Source organism: Besnoitia besnoiti (genome assembly GCF_002563875.1).
Source record: "Besnoitia besnoiti strain Bb-Ger1 chromosome Unknown contig00014, whole genome shotgun sequence".
In the NCBI taxonomy this organism is placed as follows: domain Eukaryota; phylum Apicomplexa; class Conoidasida; order Eucoccidiorida; family Sarcocystidae; genus Besnoitia; species Besnoitia besnoiti.
In genome coordinates, this window is record NW_021703916.1 from 578392 (window position 1) to 594582 (window position 16191).

The 16191-nt window shown below is 55.6% G+C and overlaps 2 protein-coding genes across 2 annotated transcripts; one reads left to right on the forward strand and one right to left on the reverse strand.

Annotated features, from left to right (window-relative positions):
- Positions 1-219: 219 nt before the first annotated feature.
- BESB_025640 (guanylate-binding protein, N-terminal domain-containing protein) lies at positions 220-10106 on the forward strand (the record flags this gene model as incomplete). The annotated part of the gene is made up of 17 exons (XM_029361244.1): positions 220-775; positions 1491-1580; positions 2010-2461; positions 3082-3372; positions 3628-3803; positions 4098-4617; positions 5005-5252; positions 5702-5842; positions 5995-6133; positions 6483-6621; positions 7020-7168; positions 7458-7634; positions 8244-8363; positions 8691-8906; positions 9209-9358; positions 9566-9740; positions 9895-10106. 17 exons carry the CDS (start codon positions 220-222, stop codon positions 10104-10106), a joined length of 3951 nt encoding a protein of 1316 aa, XP_029215599.1.
- Positions 10107-14369: 4263 nt separating this feature from the next.
- BESB_025650 (putative pre-mRNA branch site protein p14) lies at positions 14370-15789 on the reverse strand (the record flags this gene model as incomplete). Its single annotated transcript, XM_029361245.1, has 3 exons — positions 14370-14487; positions 14775-14879; positions 15542-15789. The coding sequence occupies 3 exons, from the start codon at positions 15787-15789 to the stop codon at positions 14370-14372; spliced, it is 471 nt and encodes a 156-aa protein (XP_029215600.1).
- Between the last annotated feature and the right edge of the window lie 402 nt (positions 15790-16191).

Consider the following 16191-nt stretch of genomic DNA (forward strand, 5'->3'; position numbering starts at 1 on the left):
GTCGATTCCGCACGCGAGCGAGCAGCGAGGCAAGCCGGGAGTCTCCCCCGTCACCTAGGGGAGCGGCTGTCATCTTTTCTTTGCTTTCTTTCACCGAGCCGGGCGAACGCACGCTCTGTCTCGACTCTGCTCTCGGCGGCGAGACGTCAGTCGGTCTCTGGGTGTGTGAAGCGCCTCGACGCCACGCACTTCGCTCCGGCTCGCGGGAGACAAAGAAAAATGAACGCGAGACGTAGGCGCGACGACTGGCGGTGCGCCGGCCTGCGGGGGGCAGGCGTGCGCGACGCGCAGGGCTCGACAAAAGCTCTCTCTTCAGCCGCTTCCGCCTCGAGGTCCGCGCCTACAGAGAGCGCGACAGCGCCGCGGCAGGCGGAGGTCAAGCGCGTCCTAGGAGGGGTGCACAGGGTGTCGATTCTTCGTCAGGCACGCGCTTCTCTTCTTGTCTCCGCCCTGGTATTGCTGTCTGTTCTCTCTCTGTGTTGCTCGCGGTTTTCGAGTTTCGACTGGCCGTCGGCGTCCCTTTTTCCCTTTTCTCCGCTTCCCTCGCCTGCCCCCCAGGGGAGGCTGCACGCCCCGCCTGCCGCACAGGCACTCTCTCATTTCTTCCTGCTGCCGGTGGCGGCCTCTCCGCGCGCGGCTCTCGGCGCCGTAGGGGCGGACGCGATTGAGATATCTGCAAAGGTGACAAAGTCCGAAAAGAAGGAGGCGCCCAACAAGGCCAAGAAACTGCCGCCCCGCGCGCTTCAGGTCGTTCGCCCGAATGACCGCCACACAGGTGAGTGCGGACGCGGAAGCTCGCGCGGCAACGTGGCGAGCCTCTTCGTCCCCACGCGGCCTCTGCGCCTTTCACGGCCCTGGCGGCTCCTCGCGGCGCGCCTCAACCACGATTTGACGCGCTTATTCTTCCGCCCTCTCTCGTCTGTATGCCGTGTCTTCCCTCCCTCGTCTTCGGGTGTGTTCTGTCGCGTCTCCGCGTGGCGGGAGTCCTCTCTCGCTATCATCGCTTCGCGTTTTTTCTCTGTGCGGTGCTCACGCGCGAGACTCTGCGTACTCTGTGCCGTTGCGGCGCGCGACGTGCAGAGATTGCGAGTGTGGAGGCGGCGGGGTTGCCAGAACAGCGATCTCCTGCGGCTCTCTGAAGAAATGTCTCCCCTTCTGAAGTGTGTAACTGGACACGCGCCTGTAGAAACAATGGACGTCCGACGGTGTGCCTGTCTGTGTGGCGATGCCGCGCGGGCTTCTTGCGCTTCGTCGCCTCGGTGGATAAGCGGAGGCCGGCAGAACTGCGTGCGTCGCGTCAGGGCTGCGCCCCCGTTTAATGTTTTTCAGACGCGTCGTATTCACCGAGTAACCAGTGTACTACATATGTATTTGAGAAAAGCAGATCGATAATGCAAGCCTGCCGTGCAAGAAATTGCTTGTGTTTTCGAGGGTAAGATTCTCTCTGCTTGTCTTCGTATGCCGTGAGCACGGTGCGCGTTTGTTTCCAGGCTTTGAGATCGACGAAGCTGCCCTCACGGAGATCGAGAAAATTCCCGCGCCCGTCTCCGTCGTGACGGCCGTCGGCTCCATCCACACAGGTGCGCCACAGCAAAAACACGACTTTTTCGCTTTCAAACCGCAGACGCCGGCCTCGCACAGTTGCGAGACAACGCAGGGATGCCGTTCCTAAAACTCGGCCGCTTGCTGGTCAAGCAACGAGCATTTGGGCACCCCACAAACATACAGACGCTGGAGCGGCTGCAGCGAGTCCGCTATTCCGCGGCGCCGTCGCCAGGCAGCAGTTGCGTCTGTCCGTCATCCGAAGGGGGGGAGCTCAGGATCACGCGCGTGTGTGTCTTGGATCGGCCGTGAAGGCCGCTCGAAGCCTACGCGGGAGGGCGGCAAAGACCGTTCTGTGCGGTGGCGAGTCTCTGTTGGCGGCGCCCCCGCCGCTTCGGTCGCGTCTCCGCGGCCTGACCCCTGCTCCACTCTCTATCTCGTCTCTGTGCGTCGGCTTGGTGCTGCAGGCAAGAGTTTTTTCCTGTCGCAGCTGCTGGCGTTTTCGTTCCCTGAGGAACACTCGCACGCGCCACCCCACGCGGTGGCGCGGCCGGGAAACGCGACGGAGGCCTCCGCCTCCACCTCGCCCTCGGAGGAGTCCCGGAGGTTCACGGCCTTCCCAGTGGGGTACACAGTGCATCCAGGCACGCAGGGCTTGTCGTTTTGGAGTGAGCCGCTGCGCGTCGACCGCCGCACGGGGCAGGTCGTGGCAGGCGAGCGGAGGCGCCGCGCCGGGAAGGCGGGGGGGGGGGTCGCGGGCGCGGCGGAGGAGAGCGACATCACCCACGTCCTCCTGCTGGACACTGAGGGATTCGGTGGCCCTAACGTCACGCGCAGCTACGACCAGCTCCTCTACGCCGTCGCCTCCCTGGTCTCGTCCGAGATCGTCTTCACCACCATGAAAATGATCGACGCGCAGGTACGCACGCGCCGCCGGCGACCCTGTGACGCCGGCACTCTGGCAGGCCGGGGGGGTGGGGGGGAGAGAAACAGGGACCCCCCAGTGCGAACGCGGTCTGCTGTTTTCTAGTATTTTTGGTGAACTCGTTTGGCCTGATCCCGAGGTCGCAGTGAGCTACCAGATATAGGCAAGTTGACACATGTGGGTAGATTTATATACGGACAAGGACGTGAGTCTGTGGGGATTTATGAGAGAGGGCTAAACTATGTAAAGGTCGCTGCGTTATGGTTCCATCCCAACCCATCGAGATTTCCAAGTTCTGGTTTCCGACGCGCGATCAGTTTCTCCCCCGCCACCTTGGGGGGAGGCCCGCGCTTGCGGCAATGTGCGCAGATCGGCGTATCGGTTGAGGGCGTGTCAGTCGGTATTTTTAGCCAAACATGCGGACAGAGGGGACGGCAGGTCGCGGGCCTGCCTGAGACGCAGGCGGCGTCAGACGGCCAGTCTCCTGTACGCTGTAGGGCTTGATATGCGTCCACCCGTTTTTCTGTCGCCCTCTGGCATGCGTCTCTGCGTCTCGCGCTGCGTCGGATGATGTGGATCTCGTGTCGTGTGGGGTGTTTTTCGGTTCCTTTCAGTCTCTGCAGCTGCTTGAGGACCTGACGCGCGACGCGAATCTCTTCAACTTGCGGGCGCACGCGCAGTCGGTGAACCGGACGCGGATCGTCCCTCCGCTGTCTTCCTCGCGGCGCGAGGACAAGGAGGAGGCGGCGGGTGTGTCTTCGAAGGATTCGAAAGATCCTCAGGACGCGAAGGCGCGCGTCGCGCGCGAAGCCGAGATCACGCTGAAAGACTCCGTCGCAGGTTCCGCGCTCTTCTCGTCGCTCGCGCCCTGCTGCCTCTCCTGGATTGTTCAGGACTTCGTTCAGGTGTGTGCCTCTCCGCGCCGTGCCGTTCATGGCCCCTGCTGTGGCTCGAAATTCTAAACTTGCGAGGGCAGTAGGGGCTTTCCTGCAGAAGATGCGCGCCCTCGGCAACGAGCGCAGGCGACGCCGAAGCAGCTTGTGCGTCGCACCTTTGGCGGTTCTATGGGGGATGCCCGCGTCTCGTCTGTCTTCCTCGTCGATCGGCGTCCCCTGTCTATCCGCGCTTCCGCGGGTTTTTTTTCCTGTTGAGGCTCGCAGGATCTTGAGGGCCTAACGGCCCTGCAGTGGCTGGAGCGGCTGATCGACACGAACCGGTGGAGCGCGTCACCGGCGGAAGTTGAGAAGAACTTTTGGAAGGAGAAGCGTGGCTTGGAGAGAAACCGAAAACCCGAGGACGGCGACGAAAAAGACGGCTTTCTCAGGCATTCGCTGCGGTAAGTCCCGGCAGAACGGAAGAATAGAAGGCGAACACCAGAGAGACCGCAGCGCGCGTGTCTGAAAAAAAGAAGCGACACATGGAGAGCGGGGAAAACGCGATAAACAGTGCAGAGCCTCGGCAGCCCGTGCGGAGAAGCTGGGAAGCGAAAAAAGGGAACGAGGGCTTGCCCCTTTTCCACGCTCCTACGCGCGTTTCGTTTGCTTACGAATATTTCGTAAGTCGACGTGGGGCAGGCCGTCGCTGTCGGGTTGCGTATGGCTTTCGTATGAGGCGTCTGTTTGCTTCTCAGGTCGTTTTACGATTCGATTCATTGCGTGGCGCTGCCTGCGCCGTCTGCTTCGTCGGAGGCTCTGCAGCGGCTGGATCTCTTGCCGCTGACGGAGATGACTTCGGTATACAAGCGCGCGTTTCTGGACTTCAAAGACGCGCTGCTGAAACGTGCGGCGAACCACTTCAAGGCCAAAAGTCACCTGTTCCACCCCTCCAGCGACGCAGGCCGCGGCGCGGGGGGGGACGAGCGCGCCTGCCGCCGCGCGCCCTCCCAGGCAGGCCAAGGGCAGCAGCCGCGAGAGAGCGAAGGAGGCGATCGCTGTGCGGGCGAGGAGGATGCGGAGGGTAAAGCCCATGGCGACCGCGGCGCGGGACGGGGCGACGCGCGAGTGGAGGCCCCGCGCCGCGGCGAGGCGATCGGCCGCGTGGCGATGAGTGGCAAAGACATCGCCGATTTGCTGCGCTTCCTCGTGCGTGCCGCCAACCTCAACATGTTCGAGGACGTCGAAATCTTCATGAACCACTTCTCTTCAGTTCGGGTGAGTTCCTAGGCTGGCCCAGGCCGCGCAATCGGGCAAGCATAAGTCTGTCTACGCATTCTGCAACCTCTTCTGATTCCTCTTGCGGCTGAAGGAGGGGAAGGTCGACCGCGTGGCGGGCGTGCCAGTGCCGCGCGTGGCGAGATACACAGTCGCAGAGACGGTTGCAAGCGCGGCACACACTTTTTTCACGCCTGGATATCTGCCTGTCTACATGGTCACCTGATTACGCTTCTGCAAGCGATACATGGCGTGTATGGATGTATGCGTAGGTATACATACGTACATACGTACATATATGTAGGTATGTATATACGCAGGTGGCGTCTGGTTGCCTTCCCCGTGTCTACAGTGGATTCCTGGTGTTTTGTGGTGCGTTCGTCGCAGTCTGACTTGGCTAAGAACGACCTCCTTCTGCTCTTTGACGAGGACATGCAGCGCTTTTTGAGCGTGCATCCGCCGCCGCTTCCTCCGCTCTTCTTCTCGTTTGCGGACTCTCTGCGTCAGCAGCTGCTTCAGCAGTGGCGGCAGCAGATCGCAGGCCAGGAGGGGAATCACGCGCAGGAGGTTCAGCAGCGCCAGCAGGAAGAAATGATTCAGAAATTAAACGAAAAAGTAGAAAAATTCAGAGGCGTGTAAGTGGCCGCGCGGACCTACCACCAGAGCAGCCGGAGGCCTCTCTTCGGGTTCTGTCGACTCGAGTGTCTTCTCTGTGTTCGCTCCATCTCCCTTCTCTCTCATGTTTCCTCGCTTCGCACGCCAGTCGGTTTACCCAGTTCCTGTCGAGTCCAAGATTCGTCGCGTCCTACGCACTTTCTTCGGCAGCAGAAAGAAAACGCGCAACGCATCTCTCTCTGAACCCAGCATGCACCGGTGTCGTTAAAAGCGCCAGTTCTTAGGGACCTTCCCCCTTCTGGCTGTGTCTTTTCTGTCTTCTTCTGTCTTCTGGTGGGTTTCTGCGTTTCTTTCCGTTTCTCTCTCAATGAGGGAGCGCCGAGCTCCAAGGGCTGCTGAAAGGTCCGCGCCGAGTGCGTTCCTGCTTCACGTCTTCGTCTGTTTTTTTCCGTTTTGTGCTTCGTTTTAGAGCTGAGGAGCAAGTACGCAAGTACTGCCGCGGATTTTGCGACAAACGCCTCCACCTGGTTCAGCAGGAAATCCAAAAACAGCAACAGCGCCTGCCAATGGCGCCCCAGGCTCTCGCTGAGTGGGCGATCTATGAGCAACGGTAAGGCGTCGGCGCGCACACGCGGCTGGGAAAAGCGGCGGATAGTCAACCGCCAATGGTGAACGCGACGGGCTGTCGAATCCTGAGGTCGCCAGAGACCGACTGCGGAGACATATTTCTCCAAGGGTTTCTATTTTCCTGTGCGTTCTCAGGCTCCAACGATCCCTGCTGACTGAAGAAGTCAACCACGGAGGCCGCGACTTCGCCGCGGCAGACGTCTGCGAGGAGGAACTGCGCGCCTACGATGAAAAAGTCGAAAATCTTTTCCTCTTCTTGCACAAAGAAAACACGGTAGGTTGCGCTGCATTCGAAGTTCAACGCAATCCTGCGTAGCTTTTCCTCGAGAACCAAACTCAGATCTGAGTGTCTCCGAGCAAATTTATATATATATATTTATTTTTAGGGTAAGTGTGGTGTAACACTTCGCGTGCATTCTTCTTTCTACGTTTCTTATCCTTATCGTTACTTAAATCGGCATGCGCAATTCTACTTTATTCACGAAATTTAATAGCTTTGCTTTATTTTATGGTATAACGCTCCCCTACCGATCTACGACTACCCGCTGAAGCGCTCCTAGAGCGATCTTGTTGCTCAGGCGCGGCCCTTGTCCGTTTGTGGCATCCTGTGTGTGTGATTTCAGAAGAAGATCACTGCCGATATGCAGAAGGCGGAGGAGCAGACTGTAGTGTTTTTCGCTGAACAGCTTAAGCAACACCCCCTGGAGATGCTGCACCCGTTGGAGCAATTCCGCGCGCTCCTCTTCGAGTGGAAGACTGCAGGTACTGCCTTCTGCCCGCGTTTCATTTACCGCCGCTTTCCCAATACCGTACTTGTTTCCTCAGTAGAGATAGTCGTCCGCACACATACACATATTTATAGATACATTTTTATAGGCGCTTGAGAGTGTTCTGTGTCGCGCTCAGCGTCCGGAACACAGCTGCGTGTGCGTCGCGACTACTCAGTCCCGTCGTGAAAGCTGTCGTCGCGTTTTGTCGTGTGCGGTGTCGCTCGAGATTGCCATTTCCAGCGTGTTTCGAGGAGACAAACACGCCGCCACGTCTTTGTGTATGAAGCGATATTCGCGATTGAGTGCCCGTGCGTGCTTGTCCATCCTCTTTCTTGGGTGGTAAAGTCTGAGTAAAGGCTGCGGTGACGTGATCGTTGCGTGTGTTTCTAGCGTGGGAGATCTTTCAGCAGAAAGTCGAAGACCTGCGTGCCGTGCGGCAGATCTACAGCGTCTTCGAGAAGCGGCTGACATCGGAACTCAAGCGCCTCGAGCAGCAGGCGCTCCAACAGTGGAACGAAAAATGCACAGAAATTGCATTCGTACGTATATGTATCGACAATCGAAAATCAATATGCATACACGCATATACATATGTGTTTATATATATGTATGCACGCAAACGCACAAGCATACGCATAGGCGCCGGTAAATCTGGATATACGTATACGCCTAGATACGTAAGCTCGCATATACATGTCCACTGGTACGTGGGCGAGCGAGTATGTTTGGGAAGGCGCTGTTTTGTTGCGAAATCGGCGCGGATGAAGCCAGGCTTCGTTTTTTTCTATCGCGTTTCCACTGCTTTGGTCGGGCGGTCGCGGTGCTCAGGACGTGCTGCAGAAGTGGAGCAGCACCTACAAGGCAGAGGTCATTGCCTCGTTCCCTAAAGTCCAGGCTCTGCCGGTCGATGAGGACATTCTCCACACAGCGTCGCAAAACAAAATGCAAGACGCGCTCGAGGAGATGAACGAGCTGTACTGCACTAAGACCGCGCCGTGGCAACAGGTACGCGCCCAGCCTGCTTGATGCACATTTGCATGCGAAGCTTATCCATAGTCCGCACATCGCTGAATGCGTGCGCCTGCACGGCGGGGTCGTACTCGACACATACGCGTATGTCTGCAAGGGGCGTTGAATAGCTGGCTCCACACCTGCATGCCCATGAACGCTTCCGGTAAAGCCAGCACAAGTTCAGCTTGCATGCGTATTTGTGTGTGCGCCTCGCGCCTCGCGCCACGCTTGCAGAGTTGGTAGAGCATGTGTGAGCGCCATTGTGAGGTGACTGAGCGAAAAATGAGGTTCCGCAGCGAAGCGGATTTGTAGGAGCCGTGAAGGTGAAGAGGCAGTCAAAATGCTCAGGGGGTTGAAGGTGTACCTCAGCGGTGCATTTTCGCATTTCGGCTCCACTGCGGCGATTCAAAGCATCCTCAGGCGTATACATACCTGTCCGCGTTCCATGTGTCTGTGTATGTGTCCAGCATACAGCTCCGTCGTTCGCGCACACATAAATGTATATGGATGTATCTATCTGTGTAGATGGATATTGTGGTGGGGAGTATCCGGGCAGATCCCAGCACGTATATCCTTACTCCGGGATGTTTTTTCTTTCGTTAGGTGGCTCGCGAGCTGAAGGAAGTTTTGCTCGAGAAACAGAAGGAACTCGAGCTGCAGAACGTCGAAGCCATCAAAACGAACTGCAAAGAGCCGCTGGACAAGCTCCTGAAAGGGCTGAAGGTATGAAGGTCGCGCCAGGAGGAGGAGGGGCCCGCATTCGCGCATGCTACACGGGGATCCGATTAGGGCCTGGACGCCATCGTCTTCGAGCGGACCAGTGATAGAGATGAAATGCAGTCTTGGATGTACATTTTGCCTCTCCGGTGTATAGCGGAGTTCACTGTGCGCAAAGCAGACGTTCTTCCTAGTTTCGTGCTTCGCGCGCACCTTTCTCATCTTGGCTCACCCTACAGACTGCCGCTCTTTGGCTCCTCTTCGGCACAAGCCTTCGAGTGCTGGGATCGAACGCTTCCGCGTCCTGGATTCGTTGTGTGTTTATGCGTGCAGCCCGAAGCAGAGAGCCGTTACCTCTGGACAACTTTCGTTGCCTTGGCAAAGCAAGAGGCGCTCGCGCTGCTTGCGTCGCAGAACGCCCAGAGTCGTGCGACCGTCCTTCTCTCTGATCGCCTGGTGAAGCGTGTGACGGAGCACTGGCTCGAGACGGACGTCAAAAGTGCTTACGCGGACACAGTGTGGCGAAATATGGTTAACTTATGCCAGCAGGTGAGGGAGCCTCGAGGTGTTTCTTTTTAACCGACCACCAACATGCCGCGAAGGAGGATTGTGGTGCCAGCGAGAGTTTTCTGCGTTGGAAGCGTGTTGCACGTACGCACTTTTCGCGGGTTGGCATCAAGGGAATATAGGAGTCTTTGCCTAGAAAAAGGAGCTGCGCAACAATGCGGTTGAATGAGTGAGACGATTGACCAGAAGTAGGTTGACACTTATTGTGTTATTGATGTCATATCCGCTTGTTTCGTCTCGAGCGGAACTGCATTGGAGCCTTCGCGTATCTTGCGTGCCTACAGATTGCCGGTGGGATCGTTGGAACCGCAGGCTTGGCTGTCTTCAGCACGTACAATATGTGGATCGGAGTGCTGATGATGACGTTGGGGGCGTGGCTGCTCTTTGGGATCTTGACGCTCATCGGATGGATGAGAGGCGCGTTTAAATTTACCGTAAGACATGGAGCGATAGTATTTGCGGGTGCCGTGTGGAAGAAAGAAACGCTGTATGTGGATTCGACAGAGTGATCGCAGCGCGTGCACAACAGCGTAGCTTCGTACAACCAGCATGGATGCAAGCGCTTGCCCCTGGGCCTGTCTCGATGCAAATAAGGTCATCGCTTGTGTCAGTTTTCCGGCGTGTATCGTGGCGTTTTTCAGGTTCAAGGATTGTGGCACGGCTTGCAGGACAGAGTCGGGCTCGAGGCCGCTGTGGGAATATTCTTCGTTGCGGCCGCTGTAGTCGGCGCCGCCGGCTTCCGATGGCTTTCGATTCGAAAATCGAGAAATCTCGGCTATGTTGCCGGGCATCAGGCCTTCCAGGCGAACGCTTGCAGTAAGCGCTATCTTCGTTGTGAGTCTGATTACCGTATTTCTCGTATCTTCCGCTATACAGGAGTCCGGTTGCCCACGCCTTCATCTGCGAGGATAGAGCACCCCCTTAAGATTTCCGATACCTGTTTGCATCCGTTGTGTGTGGGTGAATGCAGGTATTTCCCGGCCGTGCTCCGTCGATCCCGGTGCCTACAGTGTGGGCGGAGGTCTGTCGCGGCCATCGCAGTCTGGCATGCCGCAGCCGATGGAGTATCAGACGCCTCTGGGTGTGAGGTCGTCAGCAGTGCCTACATCCAGTATCATGTATGAATCCATGTTCCCCGACGCAGAGAGGAAGAGCCGCTATTCGACGGCGTACATTGGGTGAACGTCGATTTTTTTTGTTCACGCTTCTGTTGGAGAGATGAGTTCAAGGACGGTTGTTTACCAAGCGGAGAAAGTGTTTCCAACAGGAGCGTCTGGCGTCCAGGGTGTTTTCACATCACGGGTCACTTCCTGCGACCCGCGGGATGGCTGCCGAACCGCACTGTGCGTGCGTCAACCCTCGTAGAACACTGTCCATATTCACTGCTGATTCTGTTGCTGGGAGAGTTGTGATTTAGTACTAGCCTGAACGCCGTCTGATCTGCAGTTGATATCATTGACAAGCAAAGTTTTAGAGGTCACAGGAAATTTCTCGCAGAAGCAGCAAACGGAGGGGCGAACTTGGCTCCCACATTGATTTATAGTAGTCTGTTAGCCAGTTGATGCTGGCGTCCTTGACGCCTGATTGTCTGTCGACTTTGCTAATGATTGAGTCAATGCTTTGGAAGTGGCGGAAATGGCAAATCCAGTAGTTCCAGAGCGCGACTCCACTTGTAGGAACACTTCAGGCGTACGCTCCGCTTGCGCATGAAGGCGGGTCGAACTTTTGTTCCGCCTAACTGTGAAAGACGGCGAGAGCCCCTTGACTCATGATAGTAAAACAACTCATAGAAACGTGCTAAGGGGAGAAACTGCGAGTCGAAAGAAGCAAAGCATTGCGCGGGCCCCGCCACTCATGCAGTTATTGCGTCTGCCTTAACACATAAGGGCCTAACTCTGGAACACGGTAGTGGGCATGCGAGTTATGTGGATCAAAACGGGGAGTTTAGTTTCATATCCTCTTACAGGCACTTCACTCGAGCGAGGGCTTTCATCATCTCTCCCGCGTGGCTTTCAAATGTCCTAGTTTCCTGCACCTCTCGATCTCTGGCGTGTCTGAGGGTGTTCACCAGTTTGTCCAGAGCTTCCACCCGGCGTTCCTGTTCGTCATTTTGCTGACGCAGATCAGCTGTCTGCAATCCCCAGTAGTGGTAGACGTCAGAGTACCACGCTCAGGCCTTGCTGAGAACGTGTGAACAGACGTACCTGCTGCAGTGCCCTCCGTGTGTAGGACGCCGCATTCGTTTCTTGGTGTGAGAATTCGCTGGATTAGACGTTATCCGCACTATGCATCACACTGCAAGTTATTGTGGTTCTTACGAAACTAGAGCGTGGAAGATGTTGGCTACTTCCGGTATAGCACCAAGACCCATTGGCTCCGGCTTTTCTGGGGAGGGGGCAGGCAGTGACACGCTACTTTGTGATGACACGGACCGCGACGTGGAGTTCCCCAAGGAAACGGTGAAGCCAGACGGTTGTTGAGCTGGAGGTGTATCCCTGACTGCTGTGCGTCCTTTCGTTGGTAATCCTTGGAAACTCTCGCGAGAAGGTATGGAAGAGTGAGCACCTGTCACGAGGCGGGATACTTGTGCACGTGAGCTTCAAATGGGTGCCGCTGCCTACCCGATGCCGACGTGCGGTAATAACGTAGACGCTGTCCAGCCGTACCTAGCGACGCACATCGCGCGGTAGACAACGGCGATTGCGGTGGGGAGGGGTAAGGCACATTTACGCAGCTGGATGGTTCGAAGGAGTCCGTCGCGGTCGCCTCCAAGCGACCAACACACGACGGAGCGTTGAGTTTTTTTTTGTCTCCTTCACAAAGGGAATCCAGAGCGCAGCCAGATGTGCACGAATCTACTAGACAATGCTTTCGAGAAGCCAACCGCAACTGATTCTGACGCACATAAGGGGAGGTGACGGTCTCTCCGCCATACCTAGCGAGAGAAAGCAATGAAGGACTGGCCATCCTGGTCCAGAGTAAGTGACGATAACGATAACAAATTGCAGTGCTGCGGGGGACGGTAAAAGGCACCAGTAGAGCACGCAACGCTGCAACATCAAACCAGTTGAATGGAAAAGGGATCACTAGCAGCGTAATACACTAGCCACCTTGCCTTGGGCCGAGGTGTCTATACAGTTGCCCGTCACAGAACAGAAGCATCAGTCACCAGGCTTGTTGGTGCGGTGGCTGTTGCTACCGCATGGTTGAAGACGAGGCTTCTGGTAATTCAGGGCTGCTGATTGTATGGGCTGCGCTTTTCCGTTGCTTCGAGTTTCCTTATTCACATAGCGTGGTACCGGTTCAAGTCGATCAAACAGCTTGTGGAGCGCAGTAGAGGGGCTGGGGTCCCAGGCTCGTGCATAGCAAGTAGGCACTTTGCGTTCTAGGGAAAGAGCTAACAGACACCCAGAAGCGAAGAAGACGTTTTCCCGTACAGAGCAGCTTCGAGGGAGGAAGGGCCACTAACATCTCGGCCCTCTGACTTGGGAACGCGGGGATCCCTTATAAGCAATCATCGGCTTCAAAGGCTGCGGCTTACTGCGCCTGCCACCTTTCAGTTTAACAGGAGGACTTATCTACGCATGTAGATCTGGAACAGACTAGTCTTGCGAGTGCCCACGAGTTAGAATGTATGCGGGGACGACTTTTTTTTTTACCGAGGACGCAGCCGTTCGCGAAACATCGCGGTCGCCGTCAGGCGCCCTCGGAATAGTCTTGGGTTGAGTCATCCTCCATGCCGCCGGACGTACACTGGTCAAGGACCGGCGGGTGAAGGACATGGACTAATTTTCTTGCCGTAATGAAAAGAAGTACGCGTAGTACTTGACACGATGAAGTACGTCGTGCCCCTCACATGAACAGTTGGACACGACCACCGCGTATGAAACTGCGCATACCGCCCGGTTGCAGCTCTTGGCAACAACAATCGGACGGGAACGACGCATTATTGCTACATCCGTCCTTCGTGGACGGAATCAACAGCGAGGCAGTGGGTGCCCTCTGCGCAGTTGTTTTGTGGAAGCATGCCCTCCAACCCGATTGCGCTCCTACGGGCTCGAGCCCTGAAGTGTGCCGCTTCGGTACGAGCAACATCCCGCCACTAACCCTTGCACAACTCGGCCGTCCCCACCGCGGCGGAGCTAGGATAGCCGCCGGCACTGCCTTATTGCCGGCAGCCTCTCCAGAGGTCAACTCATGCACATTTTTTGGTGTTGGCGCGACAGACACGGCGTTGCCCGGGCGTCGACTTAACCGCACCCTTATATGGGACATTCATGCGACGCTGGAATTCTTAGTGGCTGTTCTTTGGTACACGCTTGTCTGAGTACCCGCCGTTACCTAAGCATATAGGGCACGAACAGTGCTGAGAGTCTTCACGTATCTGTCGAAATTTGAAGAAAACTCGAACCACAGGTCCGGCAGGCCCTTTGGGGTACCGCTTGGAGCGGGACGAAATTCCAAGGGAGAAGAAATACAGATACTACACACAGATATCTGCATACGCATTGGGGCAGCAATAGACCGGCTGTGCGTGTACCGTATTCATGTGGACCTGTTTTTCTGGGCATACCCACATCCGCCCCTCCCAGCATGTCCTGCGCACCATCAGATCAAGCTAAGCGACCAGAGGCCGCCGTTGTCATACTGGCCTCGATATGCTGTCTGCCTAAGTATTTTTGACTATATCTACACGATCCGATGCTTGCGTGGAAAGAAAGACGACAAAGTGCAGGATACTTGACAAAAACCTCTGGAGTCTTTTCCTGGTCACGATGATACCTATGAGAACGATATAAATATCATCATGCGGAGCGTAGGCCAACCGATCCATCCCAAACATACATTATACAGAGAAGCACAAGCACAAAGAAAGACGCCGCGCCACATGACACAGCTAGCGCAGTGCGCCTGGCTCTGGATGCAAAGAACGATAGAAGATATAGAAGAACAAGAGGTGCGGAGACGCAAATAAGTACGCTGACACGCGTGTGCGCATATGTGAAAATACCTCGTACACACGCGCATACCGGCTGTAGCAGTTCATTTAGCTGACGAGGGAGAAAAATACCGAGAGGAGACAAGATAGAGTAAACAAGAGGCAGGAGTTTCAACTTTAAGACTTCGTACATACGCATACAAACTCACATGCATACACATACTCTATACATTGCATACGCAGTCCAGAGAAGCGTTCGTCTCTCGAAGCGCTAGACAGATACAATTCTTGCTCGAGACAGGACGACGCAGTGAAAAGCCTCGGAGACTCCGCGCATGTAATCGTTCCACTACAGTACAAGCATGTACATGCTTTCAAACGTATGCACACGCTCGAATTCTCTGTCGTCTCTGTGGCAGAAATATTGCAGTGGTTGGAGCCGGAAAGGGACTGGAAATAGAGGGACTATAATCAAGATAAGAGGGAACGAACTGCCTTTCTTGCTTTCACGCTCCTGTTTTCTTCTGGTACGACTGGCGGATGCGCTCGAGCTCTTCCTTCTGCGCAAGCATCTGCTGGCGCTGCGCAGCTTTTTGCGGGTTGTAATACAAAACAATCAAGTACCTGAAAACCAGACAAAGGACCACACGCAAAGCAGGACAACGTAGAAGTATAAGGCGCACGTATCCACCAAATCTCCAGCACGCACATCTGCCTGCTGTACAGATACACGTGCCTACCTCCGAAAACACCAACTTACCCTACAGATGTTGCCCAAAAACGGGACACATCCGATCAAGGTTAAGGCAACTGAAGTTGCGTAGGCTAAAGCAGTGCCGATAATAAACGCCTCCGTTCGAGACTAGCTCTGCCTGAAGCAGACACCCCGTTGAAGAGGTGAGCCTGTGTACCTTCCAGCGACGTTGAAACCAGACAGTTGCTCCACTGCCGCGCGAGCGTCGAATACGTCCTCGTAAACAACGAATGCCGAGCCCCTTGTCTTCTCTGTGTTACCCCTGAAGACAGAAATTGCGAGGGCCGGAGAGATATACATCGCACGCGTTCGAGAGGAGCGACGACTACGTGCATAATGATAATGACACATTAAAGTGCCGTATCTTGATAATTATTCACCACTGAGCCAGCTAGTCGTCTCCCCCCTACAGATATGACGTATGCATCCTGCAGAGCTGCACGCGAGTACAACGGGGGTTAGACCCTGAGCACCTTTACATCCCTTAAATCATAAACAGGATCAAATCTTCCTTGAGCGACTCGACAGGCACTACAGATAGCGTGAAAGCTCTTTTGATTTCCATGAACGGAGTCATATATTAGATTAGCCGGGAACTTAGCGTCTAAAATATACAACCGAAAGCCGCGCCTACTAAACGATTCAATGCTAACTCTGCCGTTGCTAGAGAGTTTCGCCAGCTGTTCCGCAAAAAAAAGATAGCTGATTGTATCCACACTAGCAGACGACTCCACGCGTCCCTCTGTATCTGCAAACGATGTCACGGTGTGGCATGCATCATCTACACAGTGGTTCCACGAGGCGAGTCGATGAGGCCGTCACATGCCCATAGCCAACTGCAGAGCAGGACTCCGGTGGCTGTACAGGCCTCACATTCACAGATGCGCTGGTCAAATGCATGCAACATATATATTCATGTCGTACTTTCGAATTTGTCTGACGGCTCCGTATTTGCCGAAGATATCGTACAGCTCGTCGTCGGTGATTTTGAAAGGCAGGTTTCGGACGTAGACGATTCTGCTCATGTCTGGAGCGATCTTTTGCCGGCCTCGCACATTGCCGCTTCCCCCAGACCCGCCGAGTCTCCCTGGAGTGCCAGGAGTCTGCGCGCTTCCAATCCCTCCCATGCCGCTCGAAAGCGTGGTCTGCGGAGTCATCATCGGCGTCTGCATGGTGGTGACGTAGAAGGCGACACAGGAGAAATTAGAGGCGAAAGTGGTTACAGAGCAGAACGGGAAAACAACGGCACGCCGCGAGACGGCAGCGAGGCAAGACCAAACAAAAGCAAGCCCGGAAAGATGCGAAACGTGAGCCTTGAGACGAAGCGAAAACAACGGGAAGGGCGATGCCGGTGGAGAGGAAAGGTACACCAAGAACCAGCAAACACGAGATGGCAGGCGAACAGCAGACGTTTCCGCTGACAGCAAGAAAGACTTGAACTGCAGAGACTGCGAATCAGCGGTCGTTTGGAAGACTGTTTTCACGGCGTAACCTCCGCGAACATAGATCGAGAGGAAAGAGAGCTAGAAAGAGGAGCGCGCAACGCCTGAGCAGGTTGGCTACCACGCGTAAAG